Source organism: Chroicocephalus ridibundus, chromosome 1, assembly GCF_963924245.1.
Source record: "Chroicocephalus ridibundus chromosome 1, bChrRid1.1, whole genome shotgun sequence".
Lineage (NCBI taxonomy): Eukaryota > Metazoa > Chordata > Aves > Charadriiformes > Laridae > Chroicocephalus > Chroicocephalus ridibundus.
Genome location: NC_086284.1, coordinates 20,045,469 through 20,062,433, shown reverse-complemented (window position 1 = coordinate 20,062,433; position 16,965 = coordinate 20,045,469). Strand labels below are relative to the sequence as shown.

Here is a 16,965-nt window from a genome sequence, read left to right as displayed (position 1 = left end):
ACACCGGCCCGTTCCCCCGCTCCCCCCGCCTTCGCCCGGATCCACCGCGCCGGGAGGAGAGCGGAGCGCCCTGTCCGCCCGCCCGGCAGCCGGCAGCGGCGGGAGCACGGGCTGCGCGTCGGCTCCGGTCCTTGTCCCGCCCCGCCGGTGCTGCTGCCCGCCGGGGGCGGTGGCAGCATCCCCCCGGCAGGCGGGAGCGGGGCTGCGGGCCGCGGCGTGCGGGGCTGAGCGCGACAGGCGGCGAGCGGGGCGGGGGGAGGCGGGAGGAGGAGGAGGAGGAGGAGGAGGGGGAAAGGGCTCCAAACAACACGTGATTCCCGCGGAGCAGCGAGGGAGCCGGGGGAGGGGAGAGCGAGGGCGGGCAGCCGAGGCAGAGGAGGGCACCATCCGCCGCCGCCGCCGCCGCCGCCACCGCTTTAAAGCCTCCCGGCGCGGCACCGCGCAGCACCCGCGCTCAGCCGGCCAGGCGCGGCGAAGGCGCGGAGCTGCGCCGGCCCCGGCCCCGGCGCGGCGTCTCCGCCGCCGCCTCCCGCCTCGGGGCACCCGCGGCCATGCGAGGCGGCCGCCCCCGCGGCCGCGCAGCTCGGCGCTGCCCGCCGCGGCTGCCCGCCGCCCCGCGCTGAGCCCGGCTGCCGCCGCCGCCGCCGCCGTCTCCCCGCGGCACCATGTCCCGGCGCAAGATCTCCTCCGAGTCCTTCAGCTCGCTGGGCTCGGACTGCCCGGAGACCAGCCCCGAGGAGGAGGGCGAGTGTCCCCTGTCCCGCCTCTGCTGGAACGGCAGCCGCAGCCCCCCCGGCCCCGCCGACACCCCCTTCGCCGCCGCCGCCGCCGCCGCTGCCGCCGCGGCCAGCGCCGGGGCTCGCCGCGCTCCGCGCCGCCGGCGGGTCAACCTGGACTCGCTGGGCGAGAGCATCCGCCGCCTGACGGCCCCCGCGGTGAGTGCCCCGCGCCCGCGGAGCGCCGCGCCCGCCCCCGGCCGGCTCCGCGGGGTCGGGTCGGCGTCGGGAAGGGGGCGGCGGTGCCCTCGCCCTTCGCCCGGGCGTCCCCGCCGCGCCGCCGCAGCCCCCTGCCCCGCCGGGCCAGCCCCGGCTGCGGGTTGCCGGCCCCGCGAACCGGCGGGAGGAAGGATCTCGGCAGCCCGGTGCTGGAAATGGGGTCGGGAGGCACAAATACGTGCCGCTGCCGGTTTAGCTGAGTTTATTGTTTCTGCCGAGTCCTTTTCTGAGTTAAAACATGGTAAAATCATAAAAGTGCTTACGGCTGTCTGGTCCTAGCAACATTTTATTATAAAAAGTTATGTCTATATGATTCATGGCATGCACATTCTTCCTTCAGCATAGAGGAGATGTGAACTTATTACATTTATAGGGCTTTTCCGTACTGAACAAGGTAAAACCACAAAGTTTCGACTTGGTGTTCAGAAATATTTCAGCAACAGATTTCTCTGTGCCTCCTGGATGCACTGGCATTCCTGAGAGATCAGTTTCTATTAAGTGTACTTTGAAATCCATGACTTATGATTATCTGGATAGCTACACCTGTGGTTGAGAATCAATGAAGCATTGCATATGCTAAAATAAGTAGTGAATTTGGGTAGAACCCGTAACGTGTGCTGGTGTCGCTTTGTGAGACTGAATTCAGTGGCTCAGGAGTTCTGGTAGGTTCATGTAAAATGTAAGGTTCTTCTCCAGCCTTTCTGTTATGATTGTGCTATGCTCCTACAAATACCTCTGTGACCATCACTAAATTTTCCTCACGAAAGTTTCAGCTGCAACTGAATGCTTGTTTGGTCTCTGGGATATTTTAACGTGTTACAGTACAAAATATTAATTGCAACAAGTAGCCTTAATCTGTAAGACGACTATATTCGCTATTGTGACATTGGATCATCTTTTTGCGTATTGTTATCCAGCTTTGGAAATTATGAGTCTCATCACCACCAGCTATCAGTTTGCTTTAGTTTTAATATTCTCTTTTCTTTTCGGCGTCCCTTGAACTGTCTAGACAGGAGTGACACGCTGTTTAATGGGACAAGTTAGCCCGCAGTACAAGATAATAGCTGTCCAGTTTCAGTTAAGCCTTTTCTTTCCCATTGATTTTTCCCCGCTCCACTGGGAACCTGGTCTTGTAATGCTGATATTAATAGATGGTATCTCAGGTGACTTGTCTTGTTTTAGTAAAAAAAAAAAAAAAGAAGCTATTTAATTTGATAATAATACAACGGTATAATTAGAGCATGTGTTACCCAAAATATTTAAAGTATTCTGAAGTAGCTCAGTGCAGTATTTTTAGATAACCTTAGTATTTGTATTTTCCCAGCTTTGACTGCTACCTCCTGAATTGAGTTGCTATAAAAGACAATTAGTTTTAGAGCTTTGATGAATTGTTGATTTTGTTCTTTAAATTAGCACATTCTTTGAATTAAGAGACAAGGAAAACTTTGTGAGATCTTATAGTCGTCTTTCCTTCCTGCTCTCAGAGAAATTTCATTTAAGAATGCAAAAATTTCACCCAACCTGGTTTTGATGTCCCAACCAACAGCTTCCATGACTTCCTTGGGAGATAATTATGGCAACTGTTATTGCTGAAAAACTGTCTTTTAAAAAAAAAATTAATATGTGATACATACTGCTCAAAATTTCACTTTTTATCTTGGCATTATGATTGGTGCTTCAGTCACATCTTACACGTTTTGGCATAAATTAATGTGGTTACGTCTAAAATGTCATGTTGTCACAATCATGGTATAAGAAAAGAATCAGGTCCCCTGTCTTTTCAGTTTTCACTCTGAGAAATCACTGTTTAGGTGCATCGTTATTTTGGTGCATTTTTAAAAAATTGTTCTGTGATACTGAATAAATGCCTTCTTGCAACAAGTCAAGTTACCATATGTTTAACAATTTGAATTGGATTATTTTTGCACATCTGCTGATGTAAATCAGGAATAACTTTAATTAGAAGTAAAAAAAAAATACTTTGCCTGTAAAATTAGTGTCAAATGGGACTCATTTCCATTATTTGTAAAATTAAAAGGCAAGTCTGAAGGGTGCATTGACTTATGTTTTTTCTGAACAAAAAGCTTTAATAATTTTACTACAGACATAGATACCTCTTCATTCCATGACACTACAGATATGGGTGTCTGTTAAGTGTATAAACATATATTTATGTACATACAAGTGTGTGTGAAGGTATACACTATTTATATTCCCTGCAATGGCTTGATATTTTCATTTCCAACATGAATGCAGGAGCAATTTGTCCCCATCCCAGTGCTGAACACTTCCAAAGCTGAAAGACGCTACAGGTTCCTGATGCTTATACTTAGCCTTAATTTTGTACTTTCCTTTGGCAGTGGGTGTTTTCACTGAGAAAAAGAATCTTTCTGCATGTTTAATAGTGCTGTGACACGCAGAGAGATCTCTGGGGTGATACTGTTTCAACGTGGCAGTAGCAGGGGCTACCGAGAGCTGCTCTGGGGCTGCGGAGAGTCTCGAACTGAGCAGGAGGGAGCATCCAAGGGGCGAAGGAGCTGAGCAAGAGCTCTGTCCATGGGGCAGAGCGGCAAGAAGGCTGTGCAAGCAGGCTAGGTCTTAGGGGTGGTAGCGCAAAAATGTATGTGAAAATATTAGTGTCTCCTGTGCAATGTGTTCGCGAGTTAGTACAACTGCACTGTCAAGGGAAAGAGATTCTGTAGAGTAAAATGCAGTAATGAAGCATTTGAGATATTTTCTATTAAAATACAGCGAAAAGAAGTTACTGCATTTTGTATCACCTGTAATCTTGGTCTCAAGTTTAGCTGAGTGTAACTTTGCACAAATTTTACTTTTTGTGGAACTGCAGGAAAAAATTAAACACCTTGCTGTGTTGCAGCGTTTAATCCTACCCTTCTGCTGGCTCCTGGAGAACAGCTTCTAGCACTTTCCAGCACATACGATTTTTCCAACCTTTTTCTTAAATACATTTTTCCTGCAGTTGCTATACTAGAGGATGTAGGTGTCTGATCCTCAGTCAGCGCAGGTCATTTTATGTTCCTCTGGGTTCCTAAAGGTTTCCTGACGTGCCTGGATGGCTGAAGGGTGGGCACCGTTTATCTGGAACTCACATACCCTGAACCCTCTATTTCTTAACAGCCAGAACTAGGAGGATGATAAGGCTCGCCTCCACTGAAACAACTGTGTATTTTGGAGGCAAAGGTGTGGTGATGAAGAAGATGAGCAGACCTCCATATGTACCCTACCATTGTCATTCAGAAGTAGGGTGTGCTGGGGAAGGTCAGGGAGACAGGGTGCACCGGGCAGGGAGGCAGAGCAGCGGCGATGCAAGAAGAAAGGCAGCTTTTTCTCAAACCTGCACTCAACAAACTAACTATGCATATACTGAACATCATCACTTTGAGTAGCTGCCCCGTTGTCCCCCAAGTAAGCAGGCGCATTGGCAGCAGGAGGGTCGAGGCTCTCCCAGCAGCCAGGCAGAGCTGGGTGCCGCAGACCGAAGAGTCAGGGGAACGGTGCCCAGCCAGGGCTGTGCTCAGCACCTGAGTGTGAAGATGTTTTGTGGGACCAAATTTAGCTGCTCAGTGCAATAAACCCTGGAAATTGCACACACTCAGTTCTTGTGACTCCTGTATCACATGAAACCGTGGCCAACAGTGCTCCATGCTTATTGCCCCATGTCTGGCTCTGCCCTCTCACAGCCTTTCACCCCTGCGATATTCCCACAAAGCTGAGCCCATAATGGTGTAGGCAGCTTCTATCCACTCTAACATGTTCCTAAATCATGTTCCTGACTGGGCAAAGATGTTACTTCTGTCCTTTATCTGAACGACCATCAAAGGGTCTTTGTTAAATACTCTATCAGAGAGATTTGGAGCTAGATCCAGCTTCTGTCAAAACAAACAGGTGTCCTTCTCACTGGGCTGGGTTCAGGTTTTTGGAGATAAATAATAAAAAGCTGTGAACCTTGTAAGGACATTGATTTATGACCTTGTTTTTAAGAAATCAGCTGCAATAATTATATGTCCATCACAAGCAAATTAAACGATATATTTTTCTTTTAATTTCAGCTTTATTGTTGTGTTCCATTTTAAGGGTTGAATTTTACACCCACAACCACATGAACTTTGATAACTAGAGATGATGATACTATACGCTATTCATTATCAACATAAATTTTTCTGCCTTTTAGAGCTCTGCTATGTGGGAATGATATCCTGGCACCAGTGGACACAGTTTTATTCTGTAGAAATGCCATTTAGTATCTTACTGAATTCCAGTTCCTTGCAGCACTTTGCACATTTGCTCCAGTTCTATCTTGACTTGTATCCAACACCGGGCTGAAAATAGAATCAAAATGAGAAAAAAAAAATATTTGTCACTGATTTGAAAAGTCAAATGCTCAGCTCCCATCTAAGGGGCATGGACTACCCTGAAGCATCTAAGAGTGACTGGGCATGCATTCAGAGGAGACTGTGAACCCCCAAGCGCTGTACTGATCTTTCTGGAAAGAGAATTACAGCATGACACAGCATTAAACCGACTTACATTTCCATTTGATTTTATTTTCTGAATGGCCTATGTAACGCATCTCTTGAACTGTAAACATTATTAAGTGAAAATCGCTTCTCATATACTTTCCCGTTAATTCAGAATTATTCCTGCTATTCTTTAAAGGCCCAGTTGAAGACACATTAAAGTAAGAACATTTTTTTCCTATTTAAGTGAGGAAGCTGCTACTGGCTGCTGCCAAGTAACTTGAATTTAAGAATTGTCTTTGAATACAGCCTTTTTCCTGACAGTGGGAGAAAAGTGAACCTAAGGACTGTTGTGTAGGCTAGTACTTATATCACAGAACCTCTGTAACTTGAAATTGCTTAATTGCAAGTAAATCCTCCGGTGAGTAGAGGTGGGGTTTTGGTGGAGAAGTTGCAAAGTAGCAGCTCAAATTGAACGTGGCTCCATCACAAACCTCTACCACTTACTCTCAAGGAATAGCTACTCTTTTTAGTAGCAATAACAAGTTGTTGCCACTAACAGGAGAGGTAACAAAATGATTTCTACATAAGATTTTGAAAAAAATTTGCAGAAGGGTTCTGAGCTCCTTATGACTCACATTAACCCATCAAGTGTATCTAAGCTCTACTGTTGTAGGAATAACTTCTGCCTATCTTTCTGAAGGAAGTAAGGTCATGTCAAATGATATCCATATCAGCGGTGTGATGAGCTTAATCACTTAATAGCCCAGGCTGGATGAGCTTTACATGAGTAACATCCTTCTTGGGAATGAGGGTGGGAAGGAAAAAAAAGTGTAAAAAATGGTGAAGAAAGGCATATCCCATGAGAAACTCCTGATTTCTAACTCCATCAGACAAACAGGATTAATTTTTTTAAAGTATAATAAAATCAGACTTTTTCCCAGTATCTTTCAACATAACAGAGAGAAAAGCCATGTATACACAAGGTTACATGAGCAGTCTGTAGTCAGTCAATCTGCTATTTCATAGCGTGGAACAGGGCTGTGGTGTCTTAAACAGGAACATTCTGGAAAACATTGTCAATATGAGAATCACGGTGGGTTTTGTATGTTTGTCTGGTTTGGTAGTTTAACATCTCATGCGAGGGAGCTTCAGCCCCAGCAAATAAAATATTAAAGGAATCAGTTTAACTGCACCCGAGGGCCTGCTGCATTCTATTGACCTTGATGAAATTTTATTTAGGATGAGTTTGAATATTTGACATCTAGTGCTTGTACTGATCGTAGCAATAGTTGCTTTCTTAATGTTTGTATAGTTCCAGGCTGAAATCTTGACTTCTGTGCAGTGCTTGATAAAAACCATTCACACATTGCAGGCGTCTTTGCTGCCTGGAAGCAGAGAGCATCTCCCTGCTGGGGATCAGACCTGGCCACAGGCAAATCTCGATCGCTGGCCAACAAACCAGAGTGTGGCAGCACCAGTGTTAATCCCACAAAATTGATCTCCATTGTTTTGCACTTCTCTGCCTCTCCCCTGGCCAAAGTGCCCAGGTGCAAATAACAGACAAAGATGTAAAGCCGAAGGGTTATGTATGTCAATATATGCCCTTAAGTAGCAGCGTGCAGTCATGGCTCTGTCAAAATGAGGGTGAATGTCCTTCATTTGCAACTGCTTGAGCAGAGACAGTTACTACTTCACAGCAGTCCAATGTACTCCTGGTGAAACTTAAAATGTTAACAGAGAGAAAAACCCTCTCTTCCCTTCTACCTCTTGTGCTAATGTTAAAGGCTGTTATAAAATGCTTTAAGTAAAAGAAATCATTCCATCTCATATCCAAATTCTTTCTAGATGTGTCTGCTTGCTAACTCTCAAAATAAGTTTCAAAATGAAGACAAAAAAAATCTGTGGTTTTTCTATAGATCTCAAAGGGATAAGCATCTTTGCAGCTCTGCATATGAAATTAGGTCCAGTTATACGGAGGAAATTTTTTTTTCTCTCCTAGCAGAAGAAATTCCCTGAGAAAGGCTGACGTGTAAAGCCTTTCATTTCCGATCTGTCTGCTAGAGTAGCACCAATGATTTTATGTAGTAGATGTGAGTTGCATTAAAAGGTGAACAGGTAGCATTAGCGGTAGATCACCTATTATATTCTCACCTACTGTATACATTCTTTCTGCAGCACAGAACAGATCTTCTATCCATTCCAGACATGGCTGAAATTCAAACATGAACAAAGTGATGCCAGCCGGTATTATAATGGATAGCACCCTGAGATATTTATCCTTCACTGTCAAGGAGTTAGACTAGATGATCTAATAGGCAATTTCCATCCCTAATGTCTGTGATTCTTCTAGTGGAAAGGCAGCTGGGGATGCAGGAGTTATAATTTCTAATTATTATTTAGCTCTGCTTTATTTCTTCAGAGTGTTTGCATTGTTATTGCCATGAAATAGTATGGGGTAAAATTTTTAGTCTCAATGTTATTTATTAAATTAAGGCATTTCCTCTGATATGCGCAAGTATTTCTCTGTGAAAAGTGCCCCAGTTTGCATGAACTGAGGAGCAGAATGGTCTCAGGTTTAGTTGCCATGTGGTACTGAGCTCAGGTGCTGTGCTCTTGCCTGGTCCCGTCTGGATCCTCGCGAGCTGTTGTAGGGCAGCTTGTTTGGCCTCCAGCTGTCAGTCTGGATCCCCAAACAGTCCCCTCCTGGGGATTCTGCATCTTCCCCTCTATGATTCTATGATACCAAATCTGGTGCTAGTCACGGAGGTCTGCAAGCAGTTGGTGCTTTTATCTAAAGCACAAACCTCTGGACTCAGGAAGCTGGTTTTCATGAAGAAAAAATACATTTTTAGCTTGTACAGTTACAGAGAAAAAAATGAGTACACCCTAAAGGTTCAGAAGCTAGAGAGTAAAAATACATTTTTTCCTGTTTATATTATCAAAAGCACTATTAAGCCCCAAAGATGATTTTTTTCTTTTTTAATTTTTCAAATGTTTTCTTATGTTGGGGCTCTCCTTCTCCTTTGTTGGTTTCTGTCTGTGCCCTTTAATTTCATTCTTCAGCTATTGGGAAGGGGACAGGGAGGGATCCTGGCTGTGCAGGACGTGCAAAGACCTGCGAGGGAACCTTCCTCCTTTCTACAACATCATAAAATTGTAGGATGCCAAAGAAGCCTTCCTGTTCTTTTTCAGTTCTGTCTTTCCCTAGTTGCAGCAATTTCAATGCTTATCTCCCCAGTACTGGCATTTGGGAATGTTGATAAATGTTTGTCTTCAGCTGGAGCCTTGGTTCTTTTTTTATGGCCTCTTTAACATCAATATTTTGGTGACTAGAAGGACAGGGACATAACAGTTCTCCACTGCTTTCATGATCGTGGGCTAAATATTAAAAAGCCCCCGACTGGATGTTAAAATTACTATTTTGCCATTTATTTCCTTCTGGATAGGCCAGGTGCATACCTACTTATGGGTGCTTAGAGATCTGTAATCACCTATGCCTAAAGACTTGACTAAAATCGGCTCTGAAATATGAAAAAAAGAAATGTTTTTCATTAATGAACGATCACCAGCAGCGAAGCTGGCAATTAAAGTCTTACACATTTGCTGAGTTAGTGACTGAACACTACAAATTTGAAGCTTGTAAAACTTTCAACATCAAAGCGCCGGTTTGGCTGAGGTCTGTGGCATCTTGCATCTGTATGCAGATGGGCGGATTCCTCTAGGAAGGACTTTGCAGCTCCCCAGGGCACAAGAGCCCAGAGGAGCCCCCTGACCCGGAGCCCCCTGACCTGGCAGACTTCCTCGAAGAAATTCTGATAGAAGCAAAGTGGTTTCTAGCTGAGCCTATTATGCTCTTCAGTGCTTCAACTTTCATGTTTAAAATTTTAAGCACTCAAGTTTTTAAGAGCATGACTGCTGAAGCACTTCTGAGGCACAGCTAGGAGCCACTTAGCTTTTGCCAGGAAAAATCTTTGAAGCCTTGTTAGGGTTACGGAAAAACTGTCTGTGTACCTGGCTGCTCTCTTGGCTCAGACCTCCCTGTTCCATGCAGTCCCTTTCTTCTCTAATTCTATCTGGTTATCTTAGGATGCAAAAGGAATGGGATGGAGAATTTGGAACTGCATTTATGTAAATTTAGACTGAGTCATCTGGGATACTGTGTGCAGTTCTGTCACCTCAGGGTGGTGTTTGTCTGTCCTTACTTAAACATTTAAAAGATGTCTAAGTCTAGAGCAATCACTCAACACCTTTTCTAGACAAAAGAAAGGAATGGGTATTTCTAAAGACTGAGTCCTCAGGCATGTATTAGATGCCAGCTGTAGAATGAATGAATCACTTTGGGTGCCTACAGTTGGGCAGATGAGCCATACCGTTTATTTCCAAAGGTGTTGCAATCAAATGAAAGGCAGTTCAGAGGCAACAGAAAATGTCTAGGGAATAGGCTACAGTCCCTGTCCTCTGAGAGGAGATTGGAAAGCTTGTATTTGATTGCTGTGGGGAAGACATTTATAATAAGGGATGCAATTAAAGTGGAAGTCCTCTCCCCCTTGTCTCCAAAACTGGAGGCAATGAAGTTAAAAGAAGGAAAAATGAAACTCAAGAGAAAAAAAATGGTACACAATGTTTAAACTGGAATTCTTTTTCAATGGAAGTTGTCTGAGTTAAAAAACACGGAATACTTCAAGATCATTTAGACAAATATCTTCATAAAGATTTTCTCCAGTTAGTCACAAAAGCTCTTTTGAAAAGCTACTATGCCTCTAGCTTCAAGTCTTGAAGCAGTTTTGCACTACTGAGAGTCAGGCGAGGTGTAACAAGAAGAGCAGATTCTCTTCGAGTGCATCCTGCAAACAGTGGTGTCTGGAGAGTCACAGCAGCTGTCACGGCAGGGCTGCCATGGTCGGGATCGCTGCCTGCTGCTGTGCAACAGTGGTGGGCTTTGGTTGCAGCACTGAGTTGCCAGGTGGAAGAGCTGTAGGAGACGGTGAGCAGGCTGTACGCCTGTGCCCAAATGCGGGCAGCATGAGGAGCAAACAGGTGGCATTAGACATCCCCTGATGTCTCATAGACTGAGCTTGCACACATCCTTGTGTGGAATGGCACTTGGGATGGGAGTGCTGCAAGAGATGGACACAAGTTCTTCAGGAAGGACGGGCTGGGAAGGTGAGGAACAGGAGGCGCTCTCTGTGCAAAGAGGTGGCAGCAGTGTGTGCACAGTTGCCTTTGGACAGAGCAAACTGGCCCACAGTGTGAGGGTCAGGAGTAGAGGACAGATGAGCAGGGCTGGTGTGGTGGTATGTCTGCTACACAATGGATGGTCAAGAAGTGAAGGCAGAGGAAGCCTTTAGCCTTTGAGGCTTGGATGAAGCCCCACAATGGCAGGACTTGGTACTCGTGGCGGTCTTCAGCCAACCCCAAATCCACAAGAAGGAATCCCTTCTACCTTATATGTCATTCCAGATGGAGCTTGGGTACAATCTGGTATGGCAATTCTTGGATTCATTTACACTTAACAATAGCGATACTGGCATTTCTTAATTTGAGTTGCCCTTAGAAACGTGAACTGATGTGATTATTCCTTTTGCGATGCATAGCAAATATTAGTAAATCGTTATAATAAAAATGAATTGTTAAAATTTACTATTTTAGCTAATAGTCACTATTTTACATTTATATTAAATCTTTCATTTTAAGAGGTTTTGAAGCTTTAAAACCTTTCCAGTAAATAAGCACCACTGAGTACCTGCAGGGCATAAACGTACATTGCAATAGAAGAGGTGTATTGTTATAGGTAGGCTACCTTTTATCTCCCCGAATGGCAGAAACTATGTTTCTTGGAGAGGCTACTTGAAGAAGGTTTAGCTATTTTGACTCCATGCCATCTTGCCATTGGATGCAGAAAAGAGGTGGAAATGTTTCCTCCCCACTCTTGTAGGCAATGCATAGTCAGTAGCGGCAGAAGCGGTGCACCAAACTACCCTTGTAAGTAGCTACGAGCTGGTGTTATCTCTCTCCTCTCCATTTTGTTTAGTCATAGCCATAGTTACAGAATTGCATCGATAGCAAAATGACACTCACCAGTGATGAAATACAGCAAACCGAGAAGGCGCACAGAGGCTTTTTAACCACGCACAGTGACATGCTGTAATAATTCTTGTCAGAAATGAAGAAAGACTTTGTGGCTCTGCAGGTCAGTTTTCATACTGGCTATGAGCATGTTACATAGAGCTCGGTTTATGACCAGTGTTTTAATCGTAAATCCTATTTTTTGTCTGTACTTAATTTCTAAGATTTGATAGGAGATGCCAGTGAAAAGGAGTATGAGTTCATGGGATTGTATAAAATTGTCTGACAGAAGGTAGGCAGATGATTTATCTTTCAGAAGAGAAAGGTTTCTGTGTTGTTTTTTTTTTTTTTTTTTTTTTCATTCCAGTACTGCAGGAGAAGGGAGGTCTATTGATGAAATAAGCTCAAGACTTGGAAGTTGCTCGTATGGTCAAATCTTGAGGTATTCAAAAGGACTTTTCCCTGGGTAAAAGAGGTGCAACATCTGTGTGTCAGGCAGGAGAAAGGCAAAGGCAATCCATGGAGGGCTGCTCAGGTGTCATAAGCTGCAAAACTTCTTGAGAAGACAAAAAGCTATTTTTCTTCATTTCTGCTGTGGTACCAGGCATTGCTGCCTTCCATATGCTTGCTGTAAAAGCACTTTGGGAGAACCAGAAGGGAGATTTAATTTAACAATCAGACATTTCTACCGTTCCCCATTTCAAGTCAGAGGAGGTGCTGGTGGAGTACTAATGTTCTGTGTGTAGGGCATCAGGCTGAGGGAAATGCTCTATGGAGATGTGAGGTGGCAGCTGTCTGGACCTTTTTGCTTAAAGCTGTTTTGCTTTTCCTGGTTGCTAGAGTGGGAAAATACATCTTTTCTATATGTGAAGAATGGATTTTTCTGCCTGCTGAGCACAGAAACCTTCTGAATCTCTGCGAGAACATGCCATGAAATATATTTGTAGCCCATCAGGCCTAAGGACTTCAGCACCTGCTGTACCACTGAGAAGGGTGTGATTTTTTGATATGTGATTGTTTCATTCATTGTGTTTTGCAAGAGAACACTTTAATGATTTTTAGCACAGGAAACTTAGCTCCCACAGAGAAAAGAAGTAATTATCTGATACGGAATTAACAAAAAACCCCAAACCTCTTTCAAGGTTTACATCTGTTTCGAGCTTATTTTTGTTAAGCGCATGTGTTTCTACACATGCAAATTCAAAAGGGTAGACACATTCGTATAGTTTGGTATTAAAAAAGAAATCTTGACAATTGCACAAACCTAGTGCAGCTTGGTATACACTTTTTCATTCCTGCCGTCATCACAACAGGTACCTCCTTCTGCAAACTCATGGGCGATAGTAGGCAGAAAGCTCAGCTCTTGAACTGCTGAATGTGTACAGAAGCAAGCAAAATCTGAGACTTTCAAAGATTTTGGTGGTTTTAGAATTAAATTCCTCTAATTAAGGGGTGTTTCAACTATTGCTTTCCAAAACAATTAGGTGTTTTTTCCAAAATGTAGGGAAATAGCAGACACCTCTAAAATTTGAGTGGCTGCTGCTGCGAGTCTGATCAAAATATCCCTGTGTGCCTCTGATACAGAAGGAAGGTTTATAAACCCCGGTTGTGTACCTTTGTCTGGCCTGTGGCACGAGGGCAGAATGGACAGGTGAAAAACCTCAGACTTGACACAAACCAGTAATTTTGGAAGAATGATGTTTTGCCGTAAGTGCCTTGGAAAATTCCAAAGAGAATGACATGGATTTCAAAGTTTCTTTATTTACCCAAGGATGTCTCATGAATTAATTCAAAGTAATAGTAATAGCAGCAGCAGCAGTAGTAGTAAGGAAAATAAATATATAAGTATTTTGGTGAACACTGTAGTAGTAGTAATAATGCAAATAAACACATATATGCACATATGTAGTTTGGTGAATACCTATTAAAATGAAATAGCATAGAAATGCTTGAAGCATGTCATGATTTTCTTCTGATGAACTTGAGTTTCCTGGTAATTTGAAGGATGACTGGAGAATCATAGCTTGTCAGGAAAGTAAGCCATAATAAATTGTGCCTTTATAATATCCTTTAGTACAAAATGCTCTAGGGAGTGTACAAAGTTTAAAAATCCAATGCCTTTTCCTGGTGATACTTTCATCACAAAATAATAGCATTTTCTTGCAACTATTTTAAATTAATTATTTTTAAATTATGAGATAATTGGTGGGTGATAGTTTTTGAAAATGAATAGCAAAATGGCTCCTTTGTTATGCACAACTAGTCCTGTAAGCAGTATTTATTATGTCACATTGTAAAATTCCTTCCTATTTAAATGGTGAAGTAAAGTATAAGGAATGAATACTATTTCATATCCATTGCTATGATGGACACCGAGCAGGTAGAAGATGATGAGAAGTAAAACTGCAGAAAAATAGTGTGTTAAAAGATAATGTTAATTGAACTGTACTGTACTTCCCTGATCTTATGATTTTTTTAATTATTCTTCCATAGCCTCAGACCATTCGGCAAACTCTTCAAAGGACACTGCAGTATTTTGAGCATCAAGTTATTGGGTAAGTGTTAATGTGAGGTAATGAAAGTGGCTTGGTGATGTTTTCCTCTATGCTTCCCAACTCACAGCCTTGTTTGACAAGCGTTTTAATTTTTGTCACAAATTTTTAGAGATGCTCTGGAGTAACTATACGTACTGTGGACATTAATGATAAACTGGTGTCCAGTCCTGCTTCCATGCAACCCCGTCAGAGCATGACTGCTCCATTAACAATGATGTTTCCTATATAAAGAGAAGAGGGAATCTTTTACAAAAAGATTTACTCCAATTTTCTTTTCACAGAGCTAGCTGAGAATGCTGGAAAAGTTATTTACACTGTGATCTGAGGTCCCAATCTTGCAAATTCCTTGTTACAAGCACTGTTACATACTTGCAGGTTTTTGCAGAAGCAGGGCTGAAAGCCGCTTTATTAATAGATGACTGAGGAGTAAAAAGAAAGTAATAGCAACTGTCATCATGAAAACCTAAGACATTCTGCCATTGATTAAAATAATCTCCTTTCAACCTTTCCCTTACCTGCACAGGTATTTTCATTACCTATGGAACTATTTTATTCTCACAGATAACTTGCTTTTCCTGACAGAGTCAGAATACAGTGGCTGCACATCTATAGCCATTAAATGGCTGTACCATATGACAAATCCTCTGAATTTAATTACACAGATGTAAAGGAAGTTTTTTTCAAGCTGCATTGAGTGTCTTTTTAGAATTTATGACATAGTTTCGAAGCTCGGTGCATTGAAGGGAATTGTCCTTGCCTGTTTCTCGATGTTTGGTTAAAATTCACAGGGCGCCCCAGCTTGGTGGGTGTTACCTGCCATATTAGCAGTCTGGCTGGTGCCTGAGGGCTGTGAGGGAGGCCAGTCTCCATGGATAGTTGTGACATCCACCGTGGAGCAGGCAGGGGGGAGAAGCCTTCTGGATGCTAATTTTTTTAGTTGCTGAGAAAATTGCTTGAAGTCTCACATTAGGAGACTTCAGAGGATGAGACAGTACCTTGAGGAAAAACGTGTGCAATAACAATGAGGCTTTTTACTTATGCCCACATGTGGCTTAGATGTAGTTTTTTTAATGGACAAAGTTTTAAATGGGGACACTTTGAAAACCTGTAATTCCTGTGCCTTGTGATACACTGACTCAGTTTTCTGAACATCAGTATGAGTTTGTTAAAGTAGCGTTTGTCTCTAGAGGATGTCCTATAATTGTCCTGCCCTGTGATCTTTACTTTGGTACACATTGTGGTGGGTTGACATTGTCCAGCTGCCAGACCCCCACCCAGCTGCTCTGCTCTCTCACTTATATCATAGAATCATAGAATGGTTCAGGTTGGAAGGCATCTTAAAGATCAGCTAGTTCTAAACTCCCTGCCATAGGCAGGGACACCTCCTACAAGACCAGGTTGCTCAAAGCCTCATCCAGCCTGGCCTTGAACACTTCCAGGGATGGGGCATCCACATCTTCTCTGGGCAACCTGTTCCAGTGTCTCACCACCCTCACAGTAAAAAATTTCTTTCTGATGTCCAATGTAAATCTCCCCTCTTCCAGTTTGAAATCATTACCCCTCGTCCTATCACTTCCCCTCTTCAACAGGACAGGGGAGGGAAATAAGATGAACAAAGCTTGAAGGTCAAGATAAAGTCTCCTGACTCCTCTACCTCCTCTCACACTGAGTGGCACAGGGGGATGGAGGTTGTGGTCAGTCCATAACAGCTCCTCTCTGCTGCTCCTTCCTCCTGACACTTTTCCTGTGCTCTTTGTGGGCTATCCATGTGCTGCAGCTTCCTTCAGGGCACATCCCCCTGCTCTGGCATGGGGTCCTGCACAGGCTGCAGTCTGGATATCTGCTCACTGTGGTCCTTCATGGACAACGTGCTTCCCCATGGTCTTCTCCAGTGGCTGCTGGTGGAATCTCCAGTTGGCGCCTGGAGCACCTCATCCTCCTCCTTCTTCACTGACCTTTGTGTTCACAGGGCTGTTTCTGTCACTTCTTTTCCTCACCCCTCACATCACCATGAGGTGCTTTGCCCTTTCTTATATACATTTTTCCAGAGGTGCTGCCATTTTGTCTGAGGGGCTGAGCTGTGCCCTGCGGTGGGGTTGCTGGAACAGTCTGGAACTGGCCTCTCCTCACAGCGGCCCCCGCAGTGCCCCCTGCCAGCACCTGGCTGACACCCCATACAACATAAGTGTTCATCAGATCTCCCGTCCCAGTCAAGATGAGAGGTGAGAGTGGCCGTGGGGTCAGTCAGGGATTCGGTGAGGCTGGCGGAAGAGGCCTGGCTGCTGGCATGGCGGTGGGGCTGGGCCCTGGCTTTGGGCTCTGGGTCAGCTCTGACACTGTGTCAGGACGTGGCCTCCTGAAGTATAAACAAAGTATAAAAGCATAACACAACTGTTAGTAAAATAGTCATTAGATAAGCTTTTCTCTGGGCATTGAGCTAAATCAATTGTATATTTTGCCAAGTGCATTATCACTCTGCTGCGATATTTTCTTCACTTGTATTCCCTCTTCTGTCATCATTATCACCTGCATAAAGGTTTGTTTTAAACATAGTTTGAGCTGCTGCTCTGTTTCTGTTGAATTAAGGAAAACCAATCCAGCAAAGCTAAATCAAATAGAATAATTTAGATGGTAGCTGGTATCTTGCTGGTCAGACCACAGCTCTGTTCTTTTATCAGTGGTGAGGTTCTTTTTATTTTTTGTTTAACAGGCTATAGCACAAACTTTATTCTTGATAGCTTAGTGAGTTGCAGCTTGGCATCCTTCTTTCTGCTGAGATCTTTTCCAAAGATAATCCACAGAGAAAGCTGGGTTTTATACTTGCAGTGCTAATGTAATGTGCTGTGGAAGATTTATTCTTCTTATTAG

The 16,965-nt window shown here is 43.9% G+C and overlaps 1 protein-coding gene across 1 annotated transcript in view; it reads left to right on the top strand.

Annotated features, from left to right (window-relative positions):
* Positions 1 to 346: 346 nt before the first annotated feature.
* The window catches only part of GUCY1A2 (guanylate cyclase 1 soluble subunit alpha 2), a 184,475-nt gene continuing 167,856 nt past the window's right edge, over positions 347 to 16,965 (top strand). The window contains exons 1-2 of the mRNA XM_063330286.1: positions 347 to 935; positions 14,036 to 14,097. Coding sequence (XP_063186356.1) covers positions 666 to 935; positions 14,036 to 14,097 — 332 coding nt within the window. The 5' untranslated portion in view covers positions 347 to 665. The remainder of the gene's footprint in view (positions 936 to 14,035; positions 14,098 to 16,965) is intronic.